This window comes from Nomascus leucogenys, chromosome 14 (genome assembly GCF_006542625.1).
Source record: "Nomascus leucogenys isolate Asia chromosome 14, Asia_NLE_v1, whole genome shotgun sequence".
Lineage (NCBI taxonomy): Eukaryota > Metazoa > Chordata > Mammalia > Primates > Hylobatidae > Nomascus > Nomascus leucogenys.
The window spans coordinates 69,325,523-69,344,225 of NC_044394.1; the positions used below are offsets into that span (position 1 = coordinate 69,325,523).

The following is an 18,703-nucleotide window of genomic DNA, read 5'->3' on the forward strand; positions in this document are numbered from 1 at the left end:
GGCCGAGTGTGTTGGCTCATGCCTGTAATCCCAGCACTTTGGAAGGCCGAGGCAGGCAGATCACGAGGTCAGAGTTCGAGACCAGCCTAACCAACATAGTGAAACCCCGTCTCTACTAAAAATACAAAAATTAGTGGGGCATGGTGGCACACACCTGTAATTCCAGCTACTCGGGAGACTGGGACAGGAGAATCGCTTGAACCGGGGAGGCGGAGTTTGCAGTGAGCTGAGATCGCACCACTGCACTCCAGCCTGGGCAACAGGGCAAGACTCCATCTCAAAAAAAAAATTGTCAACAGAGGCATAACTGAATGGTTAAACCAGTTTTCTTTTTCAATTTCTTTTTTTTCCTTTGTGCAGGGCTGAGGCTTTGAAGACCTCAGGGGACTTCTCTCAGTACTCACAGAAACCTCCTACACCCTCAGATGGCACAAAGGGACTGTTTTCTTACTCTTAGTCTGAGTGACTGCCAAGAAGGAAGGCAAAGGTAGAGCAACTGGATCTCTGGCTCTCCACGTAGCTTCTGATCTCAGACCTTACTAAAATGCTTTCTGGGCCCAAGGACAAAGCTCACATGAGCAAATGATTTTGAGTCATGAATGAAAAATCTTGCTCTTTCCATAGTAAAGAAGAATTAAGAGATGGACAGGTAAGCATGCACTCTTATTTGGGAAAGATGGTGTTGGTTTGAGATATATCAAGTATAGTAAGAATATATTAAGAGAATATTTGGAAAAATTTAGAAACCCTCATTATAGTTCTCTTTGTTCTATAAGAAGGAGCTTCTATTCACCTCAGGGTCAATTGCTTTTCCTAATAGCTTGTTTTGTAAGTGAGTTATGAGATTTTTGTTTTCTTTTTGCTTGGGTAGTGGGGAGAATTTCATTGAGGAATCACCCAAGAAATCTGTATTTCATTGATTTGGATCATTTACCTTACTAGCCTCTTCCCTGTGAAACGCTTGCTTTGGCCTCATCATCCTCAGGACTCAGTTCAATGTGATATGTCTTTGTATGAGCCAGGCAGCTAACCCTACATTGCCTTACCTTTCACACTACCTTGCCCACCCAAAAATGGTCTTAAATGGAGGCTGTGGGATTCAGTGGCCAGACTGGGACAAAGGCTTTGCTTTAGGTTTCCAGAAAGATTTTCTTCACTGTGGTAAGATGCGAACTGTTCCAAAGAGGGAAGTCTTTGGACACTGGAGGGGACTGAATTGGAGAAGGAAAGGAAGGATGAAATGAATCCCAGGTACACAGACGCCTGCAAGAAGTTGTTCAGCACAATGAATCACCAAATATTTTAGAGATAAAATTTCAACAAAAATTTGAGACAAATATTTTGGGCTTAGTACTGTGCCAATGGGTGTGAAACATATAAAAGAAATATAAGAGCCCGGACGCAGTGGCTCACACCTGTAATCCCAGCACTTTGGGAGGCTGAGGTGGGTGGATCACCTGAGGTCGGGAGTTGGAGACCAGCCTGGCTAACATGATGAAACCCTGTCTTTACTAAAAATACAAAATTAGCTGGGCATGGTGGTGCATGCCTGTAATCCCAGCTACTCAGGAAGCTGAGGCAAGAGAATCGCTTGAACCCAGGAGGTGGAGGTTGCAGTGAACTGGGATCACACCATTGCACTCCAGCCTGGGTGACCAAGTGAGACTCTGTCTCCAAAAAAAAAGAAAAAAGAAATATAAGAGAAGGTCCTTATACAGGCCTTTTGCAGAGGAACTTTTGCTGCATAAAAAGGTTACTGGACTTAGAGGTGTGAGACAGCATTGTAGCCCCAGCTAGTAAGGTAGGTTGCCTTGAGTAAGTGAAACTGACCTTGATCAGAGAAGAGGGTGGAGGTGTATTCTGGAGGAAAGCTACATGAATGAAGGGATGGAAGTGAGGAGACGATCTGCAGCATGTGTGTTGATTGTATTACAGTGGGAAATAAATGCTTAACCATCATGAGCTCCGTTACCAGGGAGTTTGGTCAGCTGTGGGGTGTTTTGGCCCCCATCCTTGCATCTGGAACATGAAGAAATGAAAGGTGTGTTTAATGAGCATTAATTGGAAAGAAAAAAAAAGCAGAAGGATTTGAGTAACAGGATGATCTGGGATTCCAGGGCCTTGGCATAATACATTCACATGGTTCAAAATCCAAAAAGTACAGAAGGATATACGTATTGTGAAGAAACCACCTTCCACCCTTGTCCCCCCAGCCACTCAGTTCTTCTGCTGGAGACAAAGCTACTGCTTCTTTGGGTATAACTATGAAAATGGTCTCTGTAGAGACAAGCAAATGTGCTTATGTACTTTTAAAAAATAAAATGGTACAATAGTGTATAGACTCTGTCCTTTGCTTTTTCACTTAATACATCATGAAGATTGTCCCATATTGCCTGTAAAGCACTTTCTCATTTGTCTTTATGGCTATATAGTATCTCACTGAGTGAATGTGGTTTTATTTATATAATGAGCCCATTAGTGAATATTTAGGTTTTTCCAGCCTTTTGCTATTATAAACAATGTGACAAAGAATCACACTATAAATGTAAACATGTCATTTTGCACATGGATGAATATATCTGTTAGATAAATTACTAGAATGCAGTATCAGGCCCCACATGTACAAAACGTGTATGATTTTGTTAGGTACTATCAAGCTGTAGAGGTGGTAACAGTTTATTCTCCAGTGTATTATGCACTGTAGCCAATGTACATGTTATCAGACTTTTTGATCTTTGATAATCTGACTGATGAAACACAGTAGTTTTACATGACTCTTTTTTTTGTTTGTTTTTGAGATGGAGTCTTGCTCTGTTGCCCAGGCTGGAGTGCAATGATGCAATCTCGGCTCACTGCACCCTCCGCCTCCCGGGTTCAAGTGATTCTCCTGCCTCAGCCTTTCCAGTAGCTGGGATTACAGGTGCGCACCACCACGCCCGGCTACTTTTTTGTAGTTTTTAGTAGAAACGGGGTTTCACCATGTTGGCCAGGCTGGTCTTGAACTCCTGACCTCAGGTGATCCACCCACCACAGCCTCCCAAAGTGCTGAGATTACAGGCATGAGCCACCGCGCCCGGTGACGTTTTTTTTTTGTTAGTTTTTTGTTGTTGTTGTTTTTTTAAATGAATGAGGTTGAGCATTTGTTCATATGTTTAAAACCAATTTGTGATTGTGCAGGATGGCTTGTGTCTATAATCCCAGCACTTTGGGATGCCAAGGTGGCTTGAGCCCAGGAATTCGAGACAAGCCTGGGCAACCATATGTAGACCCCATGGCTACATGGGCATGGTGGTGTGCACCTGTGGTCCCAGCTACTTGGAATGCTGAGGTGGGAGAATCCCTTGAGCCAAGAAGTGAGTGAGCCATGATCGTGCCACTACGCCCCAGGTGGGGCAACAGAGTGAGAGTCTATCTCAAAAAAAACCAACATGGAGAAACCCCATCTCTACTAAAAATACTCTACTAAAATTAGCCGGGCGTGGTGGCGCGTGCCTGTAATCCCAGCTACTCAGGAGGCTGAGGCAGGAGAATCGCTTGAACCCGGGAGGCGTAGGTTGCGATGAGCCAAGATTGCGCCATTGCACTCCAGCCTGGGCAACAAGAGCAAAACTCCATCTCAAAAAAAACAAAAAAAACAAAAAAAAACACCATTTGAGTTACCTTTTGTGTAAACCACCCATATCCTTTTTCTAATGTTTCCACTGGGTTGGTCTTTTTTTTTTTTTTTTTTTTTTTGAGATGGAGTCTCACTCTGTTGCCCAGGCTGGAGTGCAGTGGCGTAATCTCAGCTCACTGCAACTTCCACCTCCCAGGTTGAAGCCATTCTCGTGCCTCAGCCACCTGAGTAGCTGGGATTACAGGCATGTGTCACTACATCCGGCTAATTTTTGTACTTTTTAGTAGACATTGGGTTTCACCATGTTGGCCAGGCTGGTCTTGAACTCCTGACCTCAAGAGATCCTCCTGCCTTGGTCTCCCAAAGTACTGGGATTACAGGCGTGGGCCACCGTGCCCGGCTGGTTTTTCTTTTTTGCCTTAATGATTTTTTTTTCTCTGAGATTAAACTTTATTAAAGTTACTTTTCCAGAAAATTCAGTAAATATGGTAACATAGGAACAAACTTAGGCTTATAAGCCTTTTAAATTTTTACATAATCTGTAATGATGTTGATCAGGAAATTCTTTCATTGGTAGAATTCTCCATTCTCCAGAATTGTATCACCTGGGAATATTCTGGGCTTCTTTTCAATGGTGCCATATGGTCTTTTTAGATACATGATACTTCGTGGTGCTCTACATGGTTCAGAGAAACTTCTCTAGTAACCAACTATAGAAATGATGTTGTTTTTTTTTAAAACGGTAGAGACAGGGTCTCCCCATGTTGCCCAGGCTGCTCTCAAACTCCTGGGCTCAAGCAATCCTCCTGCCTCAGCTTCCCAAAGTGCCGAGATTATAGCTGTGAGCCACCACACCTGGTGATTTTTAGGATTTTAAAAGAACACATTGAAAAATTAGCTCTGTATCTGTGAAATGAGTTACAAACAACTGGCCGAGTATTTTGGTCGGTTTTTTGTTGTTAATCTGTAGCAGGGGATAGGTTTGGCTGAGCAGAAAGGCCATAGGAAACTGCTTCACTAAACTTCACTCACCCAGAACCCTCAAACTTTTAAAGAGCCAGGAAATCGGTATAAAATTTTTGAGATGACATTAACTAAGCTTTTTGCAGTTTTTCCTAGGACCAGATTAAACAGAAGTTTTCCTTTACAGTGTTCATTACGGTTGTTATCTCTGGAGTTCATCCTTTTTTTGTGGTACTGGGAAAAGGTGCGACATTTACCTTTGCAGGGACGTGGATGGAGCTGGAGGCCATTATCTTTAGCAAACTAACACAGAACAGAAATCCAAATACCACATATCCTCACTTATAAGTGGGAGCTAAGTGATGAGAACACATGGACACATAGAAGGGAACAACACACACTGGGGCCTATTGGAAAGTGGAGGGTTGGCAGGGCCCGGTGGCTTACGCCTGTAATCCCAGCACTTTGGGAGGCCAAGGCGGGTGGATCACGAGGTCAGGAGATGGAGACCATCCTGGCTAACATGGTGAAACCCCATCTCTACTAAAAATACAAAAAAAATTAGCCAGGCCTGGTGGCGGGCGCCTGTAGTCCTAGCTACTCGGGAGGCTGAGGCAGGAGAATGGCGTGAACTCGGGAGGTGGAGCTTGCAGTGAGCCGAGATCATGCCACTGCACTCCAGCCTGGGCGACAGAGTGAGACTCCGTCTCAAAAAAAAAAAAAAAACACAAAAAAAAAGATAAGAAAAAGAAAAGAAAGTGGAGGGTGGGAGGAGGGAGAGGATAAGGAAAAATAACTAGTGGGTACTAGGTCAAATACCTGGCTGATGAAATAACCTGTACAACAAACCCCTGTGACCCAAGTTTCCCTATGTAACAAACCTGCACATGTACCCCTGAACTTAAAAGTTAAAAAAAAAAAAGGTATGACATTTAAACTATTATCTTTGGGGGATTAATATGTGCCTGGGAGATTGACCCTTGTCTGTTTTACAGGGCGAAAGAGTGTCTGCTGGGTATTCTCCATCATATGACAAGGACAAGAGTGTTCTGGCTTTCAGAGGAATCCCTGTGTGTATCACCCACAACTTGGTACCTTCTGCAAGGGCTTTTGTTGTGTGTTACTGTGTGGTGCCAGAACTGTGCTAGACCCTGGGGACACAAGGGTGGCATAGACCTTAGCTTCCAGGAGCTCACACTTGAGGGGAGGGTGTATGGAACACAAACATACAAAACAACTTCTATTTAATAAGATAATTGCCATAATGAAGCAGGCTATAAAATGCAGAGAGAATACCAAAGGCACACCACAGTCTGAAATGAGTGTATGAATTTTTGTTTATTTACATTCAAGGTGGACATACACTTGTCCCCAACATCACCCAACTTCCACATCATAGTTGAAATTTTCCAGGTACCTCAATTTAAAATTGACTTCAAGGCCAGGCACAGTGGCTCATGCCTGTAATCCCGGCACTTTGGGAGGCTGAGGCAGGCAGATCACTTGAGATCAGGAGTTCAAGACCAGCCTGGCCAACACAGTGAAACCCCATCTCTACTAAAAATACAAAACTAGCTGGGTGTGGTGATGCACACCTGTAGTCTCAGCTACTCGGGAAGCTGAGGTAGGAGGATCACTTGAGCCCAGGAGGTGGAGGTTGCAGTGAGCCAAGATCAGGCCACTGCACTCCAGCCTGGGCAACAGAGTGAGACTCCATCTCAAAAAATAAATAAATAAAAAGTAAAAGAAAATAAAATTGACTTCAGTCCACCCATCAGGGCACACTAGATCCTTTTGGCCTCCAGTGTCAAGGACATTCAGTACAGAGGATGGGAAGCGTTTGTGTATATGGGAGTATGTGGATTCTATCCTTATGCTAAAGGTCAGCTGCCTCTACAGATCTCAGAGTTGAAGAACCATGGCATTCTCCAGGCTCTGACCACAGAAGCTAATGAATGGGAGCCACGTGGTAAGGTTCCCTTCAGGGCCCTTGGAGTCTGGGTGGGACCCAAGTCAGACCTTCCCATGCATCTGCTGTTCATCATTTGAATTTCTCTCACTCCTTGCCTTTCAGAATTCTGTAGATTTATCATTCCTTGGGGAAAAATAGGATCAACACTGAATTAGGAATCAAAAGACCAGAGTTCTGATCTTCCTCTGCTAGTGGTTTACTGTGTGCCTCTGGGCAAGCCATATGATCTCTAATATTAGTACCTCCCTTATCCTCAAAGGGATGTTATCAAAATGAGACACCATATGGGAAAAGTCTTTGAAAAGTTATTCTACTTTATCTGCTTTGCAAGGCGCCTCCCCATACGATATTTAAAGTTCACTCTACTTGCCAAGTGATTATGGAGAAAGGTACACTCCAGCCTGGCCAACATGGTGAAACCCCATTGTATTAGTCTGTTTTCATGCTGTTGATAAAGACATACCCAAGACTGGGAAGTAAAAGAGGTTTAATGGACTTAATTTCCACATACCTGGGTAGGCCTCACAAACATGGTGATAGGCAAGGAGGAGCAAGTCACATCTCACGTGGATGGTGGCAGGCAAAGAGAGAGCTTGTGCAGGGAAACTCCTGTTTTTAAAACCATCAGATCTTGTGAGACTTATTCACTATCATGAGAACAGCACAGCAAAGACTGGCCCCCATGATTCAGTTATGTCCCACTAGGTCCCTCCCAGCACATGGGAATTATGGGACTTACAAGATGAGATTTAGGCGGGGACACAGAGCCAAACCACATCACCATCTCTACTAAAAATATTTTAAAAATTAGCCAGGTGTAGTGGTGTGTGCCTGTAATTCCAGCTACTCTGGAGGCTGAGGCACAAGAATTGCATGAACCCAGGAGGTGGAGGTTGCAGTGAACCGAGATTGTACCACTGCACCCATACCTGACCACTAGAAATACGAACTTCAAAAAAAATACTCTTTTTTTTTTTTTTTTTTTTTTTTTTTTTTTTTTTAGAGACAGGGCCTTGCTCTGTCCCCCAGGCTGGAGTGCAGTTGTGCAATCATAGAACTTGTGGGTTCAAGCAGTCTTCCCACCTCAGCCTCCTGAGTAACTGTGTACCACCAGGCCTAGCTAATTTTTTTCTTAAGAGACAGGTTCGTCGGGCACAGTGGCTCACGCCTGTAACCCCAGCACTTTGGGAGGCCGAAGCGGGCAAATCACGAGGTCAGGAGTTCAAGACCAGCCTGACCAACATCGTTAAACCCCGTCTCTACTAAAAGCACAAAAATTAGCTAGGCATGGTGGTGCACGCCTGTAATCCCAGCTACTCAGCAGGCTGAGGCAGGAGAATCGCTTGAACCTGGGAGGCAGAGGTTGCAGTGAGCCAAAATCATGCCACTGTACTCCACCTGGCAGCAAAGCAAGACTCCATCTCAAAAAAAAAAAAAGAGAGAGAGACAGGTTCTTGCTGTGTTGCTCAGGCTGATCCTCACCTTAGCCTCCTGAGTATCTGGGAATATAAGTGTGAGCTTCTATGCATAGCTAAAAAATATTCTAATATAGGAACATCATTTGGACATCTGTGAAGTTTCTTTTAATGGAATTTTATCTTTATGGTGACAAACCCAGCATTAATACATTAATAATTTTTACTTTAAATGCATATATATATATATATATATTTTTTTTTTCTTTCCAGAGACAGGGTCTCACTCTGTTGTCCAGGCTGAAGTGTAGTGATGTGATTATAGCTCACTCCAGCCTTGAACTCCTGGGCTCCAGCTGGGACTACAGGTGTGCACTACCATGCGTAGCTAATTTTTAAAAAATTTTATGTGGAGACGATCTCATTATGTTGCCCAGGCTGGTCTCAAACTCCTGGCTCAAATGATCCTCCCACTTTGGCCTCTCGAAGTACTGGGATTACAGGCATGTGCCTGTATCTCTGGCTAACTTAAAAAAAAAAAAGTAAAAAGTAAATGTAGGCTGGGCACGGTGGCCCATGCCTGTAATCCCAGCACTTTGGGAGGCTGAGGCGGGTGGATCACGAGGTCAGGAGTTCTTTACAGAAAATATAAAAATTAGCCAGGAGAATCGCTTGAACCCGGGAGACAGAGGTTGCAGTGAACCGAGATCGCACCACTGCATTCCAGCCTGGGCAACAGAGTGAGACTCCTTCTCAAAAAAAAAATATAATAAATAAATAAAAATAAATGTAAAAAAGAATTAATAAGCTGACTCAATTGGCAGTGCTCTTGACTATATGTGTAAGTGGAAGAGAGCTGAAATAAAGGAGACAATTATAAAAAGGAAAAAAGATAAAGAACCTAATTAATGTGAGCTGTGTTAATTATCCTGAATGTTTGTCCTTTGCCCCCGTGCTCTTGTGTTGGTCAGGGGAAAACAGTATTTATGTCACACGTAGGAGGCATCTCCCTCATTCCAAGAGAAAAGGAGAAGAAGCTCTTAGCGGTTTGGGCATTTGTGTTGAGTTTTTAAGCACCAGCTTGCTATTGCTGGTGGAAACCTTGAACTTTTGTTGACTAACCTGTTTTGACAGCATATTCCCACCCCCTTGCCGCTGTGGTTCCTGCTCCTGGCTCACAGACTTTGATCAAGCTGTTTGTAGGTGAGGGTGTATGGGATTGGGGAGGGACTGGTTAAGTTGCTGGTAGATGGGGCTCTGACAGGTGAAGAATCAATAAATCAATAAAGCTGCATGAAGGTAAGAGGGTGAAGGATCCTGTTCAGCTTCATAATAAGCATTGCGTCCTGCTGTTCTACTCTTCCCCCAATCCCTTTTTTTTTTTTGAAACAGAGTCTCACTCTTGGGGCCCAGGCTAGAGTGCAATGGCGCAATCTTGGTTCACTGCAACCTCTGCCTCCCGAGTTCAAGTGATTCTCCTGACTCAGCCTCCCAAGTAGGTGGGATTACAGGCACCCGCCACATACCCAGCTAATTTTTTTTTTGTATTTTTAGTAGAGACCGGGTTTCACCATGTTGGCCAGGCTGGTCTCAAACTCCTGACCTCAGGTGATCCACCCACCTCAGCGTCCCATAGTGCTGAGATTATAGGCATGAGCCACTGCACCCGGCCTACTCTTCCCTTTTTGTTCAGCCACTTTGTCCCTCCTTTTTAGCTCCTATGCTGAAAGTAAGTTTTATTTTCTTGATCCTCCAAGGTTGAATATTCTCTTAAAGCTGTCTTAGAAACTCCAAGGCTCAGTGTCTGCTACTCCGGACTGGAGCAGGTGAGATGGAATTTCCTAGAGGTCCAGATATTTAGGACCCTGGACCCATCTCACCCGCTGCCTCTGTCCATTGCCCTGCTGGACCTGAGCCCACACCTATGTTGATAATAATAGCTTACCTTTGGCCCCATGCTCTCCTAGGAAGTAGAAGAATTACCCCATCCTCACAACAGCCCCATGAGGGGTTACAGATGATAAATAACTTGCCTGAAGACATACAGCTAGTAAGAGGCAGAGATGAAGCATTCACATGTAGTTTGGCTCTCAAGTGTGCTTTCAGTACTATCCTCTACTGCTTCCCAGCCGCTTTCTCTTCCTTATTATCCATTAGTGTCTGGTAGCATTTCATTTAATCTGCAGGTATATTCTCCCAACAGTTTATTGTCATGTGATGTTCTCAGCCAAGATTGTGAGGCAGAGAGGAGCTGTCCCAACCTACTATACCACTGAGGCTGGAGAGATCATATTTTTGGTATTAAACTGGAGTCTCTCCATCCTTCATATTGTTGATGTCCTCTGTAGCAAACTGGAAAAGTCAGTGACAGAAGATGCCGCTAGCAGTTTGAGCCAGAGAATGACAGCTCTGGTTTGGAGAAAAGGGCTGGGTGGTGGCTCTAGAAAGCCCATCCTTCTGCTCTTCTTTTTTTCTCACCCTTATATTGTGCTTTCATTCATTCATTCATTCATTCATTCATCAAACGTTTGTTGAGCACCTATTATGTGTCAAGCTCTGTGCTAGGCTCTGGAAAACCTGCCCTCACATAGCTCACTGTGGAGTAGGAGAAACAATGACTACACTATGATAAGCACGGGTTGTCAGGATTTCACAGAGCAGTGGCCCCTCATCCAGACCGATGAGGTCAAAGAAGGCATCCAGGCGAGGATGGTGTCAGAGCTAACTGAAGAATGAGAAGGAGCTGCACCAGCAGGGGTTGGAACTGAAGGTGGCAGTGCCTGGAGTCTTGATTCCAGCAGAGGGAGAGCAGTCTACGAAAAGGCACCAAGGGTGGGAGAGGGCAGAGCACATGGAGGAACTTCAGGTAGTTCTGGATGGCCCTGGGAAAAAGCTAGAGAGGTAAGAAGAATCTACAAATGTTCTTCGAGTTACATGAACTCCATCCCAATAAACCCATTGGAAACAAAAAATAAAAGTCGAAAGTGCATTTAAGGCTGGTCCGAGTAGAATGATTTTTACAACGAATTGATCACAACGAGTTACAGATGTCTTTGTTCCTTCTCCACTCCCACTGCTTCACCTGACGAGGCTTTAAAAGAACAAAAAATTTAAAAACAAAAAGAGAAGAAAAATGCATTTAATACCCTGATAAATCCATCAAAAAGTCAAACATTTGTTAAGTGGAACTGTCATGAGTTAGGGAACTATCTGTAGATTGTGAAGTTATGTGGATACTATGCTGTAGAGTATGGGTTTTATCTTGAGGACTGTGGAGAATCCCTGGAGGGTTTTGAGCAGTGATGTCGGATCTTACTTTTCTTTTCTTTTCTTTTTTTTTTTTTTGAGACAGAGTCTCGCTCTGTTGCCCAGGCTGGAGTGCAGTGACATGACCTCTGCTCACTGCAACTCTGCCTCCCGGGTTCAGGCATTCTCCTGCCTCAGCCTCCAGAGTAGCTGGGACTACAGGCGGCTGCCACCACGCCTGGCTAATTTTTTGTATTTTTAGTAGAGACAGGGTTTCACTGTGTTAGCCAGGATGGTCTCGATCTCCTGACCTCGTGATCTGCCTGCCTCAGCCTCCCAAAGTGCTGGGATTACAGGCATGAGCCACTGCACCTGGCCAATCTTACTTTTCAAAAGCTCACTCTAGCAAACCTGTGAGGAGAGGATCAGAGGGTGTTAAGATCCAAGGCAGCCGAATGTGGTAGTGTGTGCCTGTAGTCCCAGGTACTCAGGAGGCTGAGGCAGGAGGATTGCTTGAGTCCAGGAATTCTGGGCTGTAGTGTGCTATGCCGATCATGTGGCCCCACTATAAGTTCAGCATCAATATGGGGACCACCCGGGAGTCGGGGACCACCAGGTGGCCTAAGGAAGGGAAAACTGGCCCAGGTCAGAAATGGAGCAGTTCAAAAATCCTGTGCTGATCAATAGTGGGATCATGCCTGTGAATAGCCACTGCACTCCAGCCTGGGCAACACAGTGAGACCCCCATCTCTTAAAAAAAAAAAAATAGACCCAAGGCAGGCAGACAAGGCTGGGGTCTGCAGTAGAGGCCCAGACATACCTAGATCTCAGAGAGTCTCCTTTTCTCCCACTATTGCAGTTGTGAGTACAGAGGTGGTGAAAGCCCAAGAAGAATGGGAAGCTGTGGACACCATCCAGCCAGAGACAGGTAACTAGGAATGCTGCTTCTCCCCATAGCCCCTCTGCCAGCAAAGGCGCCATCTGCACATGTGGCAAATGTTTCTGTGAGTCTGGGACTAGGAGATAGAATTTCTGAGACTGCTCATTTTAACTCTGTAACATAGATTACAATATCTTTTTCAAATCCTAAGATGATGACATCCTACCTCTGGAGGAAACCAGAGTGAAGGCCATGGAGAAAGGGCTGCCATCCCTGTCCATCTTCCACCCAGCCATGAGAGAAGACAGGGTTGACCTTGGTTAGGGCAGCTTCTACAAAGTGGCGAGGTTGGGCAGGAGGATGGAGACAGGGCCCTTGTGTAAGGCTCCTCAGGTTGTTTACTGCACAAGGAAGCCCCTGGGGATGGGAGCTGAAGGAATCTGCTGGAAGGCTCTGAAGGCTGAGTAAAAATTGTCTCCTGTTTCTTTCTAAGAGGTTTGGGTGAAGCGATAGAACTAGGACCTATATCTAGCCTGAGCCTCTCTTCAGCTCCTGGGGCCCAGTGAATAGTATCAGCCATCACCTATATTGCTAACTGATCAGTTAATTCCCTGTTGGCTATAACAGAGGTGTATGGTTGGAGGTTCCTATACAGAGTGTAAGAAGGGAAAAGTGGAAATTAGGAAAGGCCCTTAAACAAACTGGTTGCATGCTCTTATGAGGGTACCCACCCCAGGCAGTGACTTGCCCCCTCACAGATGAGAGAATTTAGGGATTGCTTTGTGGGGCAGATCCGCCCCATACTCACCGCAGAGGTTGGCCTAGCAAGACTGAATAGCCTAGTCCAAAAAGAGAGTCATCTTCGCCGATAATGCCAGCAGCCTCTTGAAAGAAGATTGGTTGTAGCTGTAGGTGTCTGATGTTCAACTGGAAGCCAGTGCTTGGCTTGGAGGCGACAAGTAGGAGGGCCTCAGTAAATGTTTGTTCACAGAATGACTCCTATAAATCCTGCCATGTCTTCCCTTTTGCCACAGGGAGCCAGGCTAGCTCAGAGCAGCCTGGGCAACTAATCTCCTTCAGTGAGGCCCTGCAGCACTTCCAGACTGTGGACCTTTCCTCCCTCAAGGTATGATGGTAGCAGAGTTTGGAGTCTCAAGCGAAGTGCCTTTTCCCTAGGAGCCAAGCTTCTATCCCACCAGGATAGGGCACTGGGCAAGCAAATCTCCCCTAAGATCTTGGTGCCCAGGATCATGGGTGGCCTAGGACCCATGCTTCATTTGGGGCCTTGGTAGCTTTTGTGGGACTATGCCCTTACAGCTCCTGTGGCCCTGTCATTCAGGGCCCTGTATAGCTGTTTCTCTACTCTTCCCTTTTAGGGATGGGGACATCTAGAATCAAGTACTAGGTAGATCCTTGCAGAGGCAAGGCAAACTGTTCAGGGAGCTGAGTGATTCATGGCCAGTAGAGGAAAACCTTCCATTCCCTCAGGGAACCAGAAGCTATTTAGGAACTTAAGAAAGATATAAGTTGGAAAAAGAAGGAATATTTGGGGGAATAAACGCTAGGGGTGGGTTGAGTGCTTGGCATAGTGGCTCACACCTGTAATACCAGCACTTTCGGAGGAGGCTGAGGTGAGGGGTCACTTGAGCCCAGGAGTTCAAGGCTGCAGTAAGCTATGATCACACCTGGGCAACCCAGTGAGACCCTGTCTGTAAAAAATAAAAAAAGCTGGGGAGCTTTCTGGGCCGTATTGAGTAACAACAATACGTTTAGAGAAATGTGATTTCAGGTCTTCTACCTAAAACCTGGCTCAGAGGAGAGAGGCTAAAAAGATAGGAACCAAGTTGTTTTATAGGACCCAGAGAGCCAAAAGCTACCGAAATCAGAATATTCTAAGGCTTGCAGTAGTGACCCTGAGCCATGAGAAGCCAACATGACCTCACTTGGAAAGTGCTGATTGTGACCAAAAGATTCCAGCTACCCCTCAGAGTCATCTAACTCCAGTGAGTCCCCACCTCCTGGGAAACCTGTCCTGGCATTTGTCTGACTGCCTGGGGGAGCTGGGCATGCGTAACCCCTGTGGGAGTCAGTGGAATACCTAGTTCTGGAAAAGCCCAGAGGACTAAATGCAAATAATGGCTGATAATACCTACACTTGGGGATGTCTCTTTCACCTTGCAAAAAATCTGGGAGCTGGAAGAGCCTGGCTCTAGAGACTCAACAGGTGCCTCGCAGCTTCTGCCTCCTTCCCCTGGCCCAAAGACCAGCCAGATAGCTGGGGGAATTACTTTCTGCAAGCACTGCCTCTGGTCTGAGCCTGATGGGAAGTTGATTAAGGGAGATGAACCAGCATTCTGCCCATTGCCTGCAACTTCTTCCCCAGAAAAGAATCCAGCCAACTATTCAAAGGATTGGGCTCGCCGCCCTCCAACACTACCTCTTTGGGCCTCCAAAGCTCCACCAGGGCCTTCGGGAAGAAAGGGACTTGGTCCTGACCATTGCTCAGTGTGAGTGCAATGCGAGCCCACAGGGCAGTTGCTGCATCTGTGGTTGGGCAAGACCGTGTGTGCCAACTCTGTTCCTGAGGCTAAGCCAGGAATATTGCATGTACCATGGTTGGCGGGTGAGAGTGGGAGCTGAGAACTGGATGTCTCACTGTCCAGATCTCACATTCTCTGAGAAGCACCCAGTTCTCCCATGAGGGGCAATCTGGCAGACAGTGTGGGTGTGTTTTGGGGCAGGTGGCCTGGATAGCCAAGACCCAGTGCATGGCCGAGTCCTCCAGACCATCTATAAGAAGCTGACCGGCTCCAAGTTTGACTGTGCCCTTCATGGAGACCACTGGGAGGACCTGGGCTTTCAGGGTAAGAGGGAGGAGTAGCTCATCTTCTTTTTCATGCCTCTGATTCCAGGACTAGAGTGAGAGGCCAGGTCGTTCTCTTCCAGCGCTATGAGGAGGAAGATCTCGGGGGAGTATTCCGGGAGGAGGATGCAGCAAATGCAAAAGCCCTGAGGGGGTGCCTGCTAGCTCTGCTTTAAAAATAGCAAGAGTAGGTCGGGCGTGGTGGCTCACGCCTGTAATCCCAGCACTTTGGGAGGCTGAAGAGGGCGGATCACTTGAGGTCCAGAGTTCGAGGCCAGCCTGGCCGACATGGTGAAATCCCATCTCTACTAAAAATACAAAAATTAGGGTGGGGTACTGTGGCTCATGCCTGTAATCCCAGCACTTTGGGAGGCTGAGGTAGGTGGATCACGAGGTCAAGAGTTTGAGACCAGGCTGGCCAACATGGTGTAACCCCGTCTCTACTAAAAATAGAAAATTTAGCCAGGCCTGGTGGTATGCACCTGTAATCCCAGCTACTCGGGAGGCTGAGGCAGGAGAATTGCTTGAACCTGGGAGGTGGAGGTTGCAGTGAGCCGAGATTGTGCCACAGCACTCTAGCCTTGGCGACAGAGCAAGACTCTGTCTCAGAAAAAAAATAAAAAATAAAAATTAGCCAGGCATGGTGGCACGTGCCTGTAATCTCAGCTACTCAGGAGGCTGAGGCAGGAAAATCACTTGAACCCGGAGGCAGAGGTTGCGGTGAACAGAGATTGCACCACTGCACTCCAGCCTGGGTGACAAAGAGAGACTCTGTCTCAGAAAAGAAAAATAGCCAGAGTGTGGCTGAGGTAGAGACGAAAGTGACAGGAGAAAAGATCACTTGGTGGTCTTTTAGGCTGTTGTAAACATTTACTGTAAGTGATATGGAAAACACTGGAGTGATGTGACAGAATCTGGCATTTTTGGGTTTTTTCCTCTCTAAAAAATATTTATGAAAATTTTATCATATATTATTTTACTTTCTGAGTGAAACAGAATCATTTCACCAGTTTTTGGATTGTACTATTTTTTTTTCAAAACCATATCAAATTGGCCGGGCATGGTGGCTCACACCTATAATCCCAGCACTTTGGGAGGCCGAGGCAGGTGGATCACTTGAGGTCAGGAGTTCAAGACCACCCTGGCCAACATGGTGAAACCCCAATTCTACTAAAAATACAAAAATTAGCCGGGTGTGGTGGCACATGCCTGTAGTCCCAGCTACTCAGGAGGCTAAGGCAGGAGAATCGCTTGAACCCAGGAGGCGGAGGATGAACCCAAGATCGCACCACTGCACTCCAGCATGAGTGACAGAACAAGACTGTCTCAAAAAATTTAAAAAAAAAGATAAAAGGAAACTTTATGTACCCCTAATTAACTGGTGGTCTGTTGGTATGGCAACATAGTTAAGTCCCTGTTCCCTCTCTTATCTATCATGTAATTGTCTGAAATGTATCCTCTCTGTATATTCAGAATCGCACCAGCAATGTTAAGATTTTTGTTTCAATCATCAAACATAATTTTTTTGAGGAGGGGTTCTCATGAAGAACCAGAAAACCTGCTAGACAAATTATAGAAGAGCTGTGACACTGCAATAAACGTAATTTCTAAATCTCTGGAGAAAAAGGAAAATCTGGGCCAGGCACGATGGCTCACACCTGTAATCCCAGCACTTTGGGAGGCCGAGGTGGGAGGATCACGAGGTCAGGAGTTCAAGACCAGCCTGGCCAAAATAGTGAAACCCCGTCTCTACTAAAAATACAAAAATTAGCCGGGCATGCTGATGCGTGCCTGTAGTCCCAGCTACTTGGGAGGCTGAGGCAGGAGAATCGCTTGAACCCAGAAGGTGGAGGTTGCAGTGAGCCAAGATCTCACCACTGCGCTCCAGCTTGGGCAACAGAGTGAGACTTCGTCTCAAAAAAAAAAAAAAAGATAAGAAAAAGGAAAATCTGTTGTATTTACTCTTTCCATTGTTTGTTCTTCCTTCCTAATATTCCAAAGTTCCCTCTTTTTTTTTTTTTTCTATTTCAAGGACTTCCTTTAGTTATTCTCTTAGGATAGGTCTGCTGGCTATAAATTGTATTTGTTTTCCTTCATCTGAGAATGTCTCAATTTCCCTTTCACTTCTGAATTCTCTGGATATAAAATTCCAGGTCGACAGTTCTTTTTTTTCAGCACTTGAAAATGTGCTACTTCCTTCTGACCTGCATAGTTTCTGATGAGAAATCCACTGTCATTTGAATGATCTCTCCCTTATAAGTAAGGAGTTCATGTTCTCTTTCTGCTTTCAAAATATTTTCTGTGCCAGACATGGTGGCTCACACCTGTAATCCCAGCACTTTGGGAGGCCAAGGCAGGAGGATTGCTTGAGACAAGGAGTTCAAGATCAGCCTGGGCAACATTGTGAGACCCTATCTCTACAAAAAAAATTGTTTTTTTTTCTTGAGATGGAGTCTCACTCTATTGCCCAGGCTGGAGTGTAGCAGCATGATCTCAGCTCGCTGCAACCTCCACCTCCCAGGTTCAAGCAATTCTCCTGCCTCAGCCTTCTAAGTAGCAGGGACTACAGGCCTGTGCCACCACACCCAGCTATTTTTTGTATTTTTAGCAGAGATGGGGTTTTACCATGTTGGTCAGGCTGGTCTTGAACTGCTGACCTCAAATGATCCACCTGCATGAGCCTCCCAAAGTGCTGGGATTACAGGTGTGAGCCACCATGCCTGGCCAAAAAAAAAAAAATTTTTTTTTAGTAGCCAGGCATGGTGGCGCATGCTTGTAGTCCCAGCTACTGGGGAGGCTGAGGCAGAAGGATCGCTTGAGCCCAAGAAGTCGAAGCTGCAGTGAGCTGTGATCACACCACTAAACGCCAGCCTGGGTGGCCAAGTGAGACTCTGTCTCAAAAGAAAGATCTTTGCTGGCCAGGTGCGGTGGCTCACGCCTGTAATCCCAGCATTTTGGGAGGCCGAGGCAGGTGGATCACGAGGTCAGGAGTTCGAGACTAGCCTGGCCAATATGGTGAAACCCCATCTCTACTAAAAAAATACAAAAAGTAGCCAGGCGTGGTGGCACATGCCTGTAGTCCCAGCTGCCTGGTGTGGAGGCGGAGGTTGCAGTGAGCCAAGATCTGCCACTGCACTCCAGCCTGGGCGACAGAGCGAGACTCCATCTCAAAAAAAAAAAAAAAAAAATCTTTGCTTTATCTTTGATTTTCAGGAATTTGACTGTGATGTGTCATTGTGTGGATTTCTTTGGGCCTCTCCTGTTTGAGGTTAGCTCAGCATCTTGAGTCTGTAGGTTTGTGTCTTTTGCCTAATTTGGTCAATTTTCAGCCATGATTCCTTTGAATACTTTCTTCAGCTCCACACTTTGTCCTCTCTTGTGGGATTCCAATGATACAAATGTTATCTTCATTTTTTAAAATCTTTGTTTTAGCCTCAGATCTCCAAGGCTCTGTTCATTTTGGTTTTTGTTTTTCTGTCCCTCTGTTGTTCATATTATGTAATTCTATTGTTACTGTCCCATATTCAAGTTCACTGATTCTTTCCTCTGTTGTCTCCGTTCTCCTGTTAACCCCATCCAGAGAGTTTTTAGTTCAAGTTGTTCTATTTTTCAGTTCTAAAGTTTCCATTTGGTTCTTCTTTATATCTGCTGTTTCTTTACTGAAGCTTTCTATTTTTTTCATTTTTTCAAAGTGTATTTGTTCATAATTGCTTACCAAGGCATTTTATGGTAGATACTATAGTCATTT

At 45.5% G+C, this 18,703-nt stretch overlaps 1 protein-coding gene and 1 non-coding gene across 2 annotated transcripts in view; one reads left to right on the top strand and one right to left on the bottom strand.

Moving 5' to 3' along the window:
- The window catches only part of ELMOD3 (ELMO domain containing 3), a 39,657-nt gene that overhangs the window by 1,864 nt on the left and 19,090 nt on the right, over positions 1-18,703 (top strand). The window contains 7 exon segments of the mRNA XM_030827997.1: positions 361-649; positions 5,575-5,649; positions 6,479-6,548; positions 12,072-12,140; positions 13,127-13,218; positions 14,476-14,599; positions 14,834-14,956. Of these exon segments, the coding sequence (XP_030683857.1) occupies positions 596-649; positions 5,575-5,649; positions 6,479-6,548; positions 12,072-12,140; positions 13,127-13,218; positions 14,476-14,599; positions 14,834-14,956 (607 nt within the window). The 5' untranslated portion in view covers positions 361-595.
- LOC115838443 lies at positions 16,487-16,547 on the bottom strand. Its single transcript, XR_004033470.1, has one exon. It is a non-coding gene; the product is annotated as a U7 small nuclear RNA (small nuclear RNA).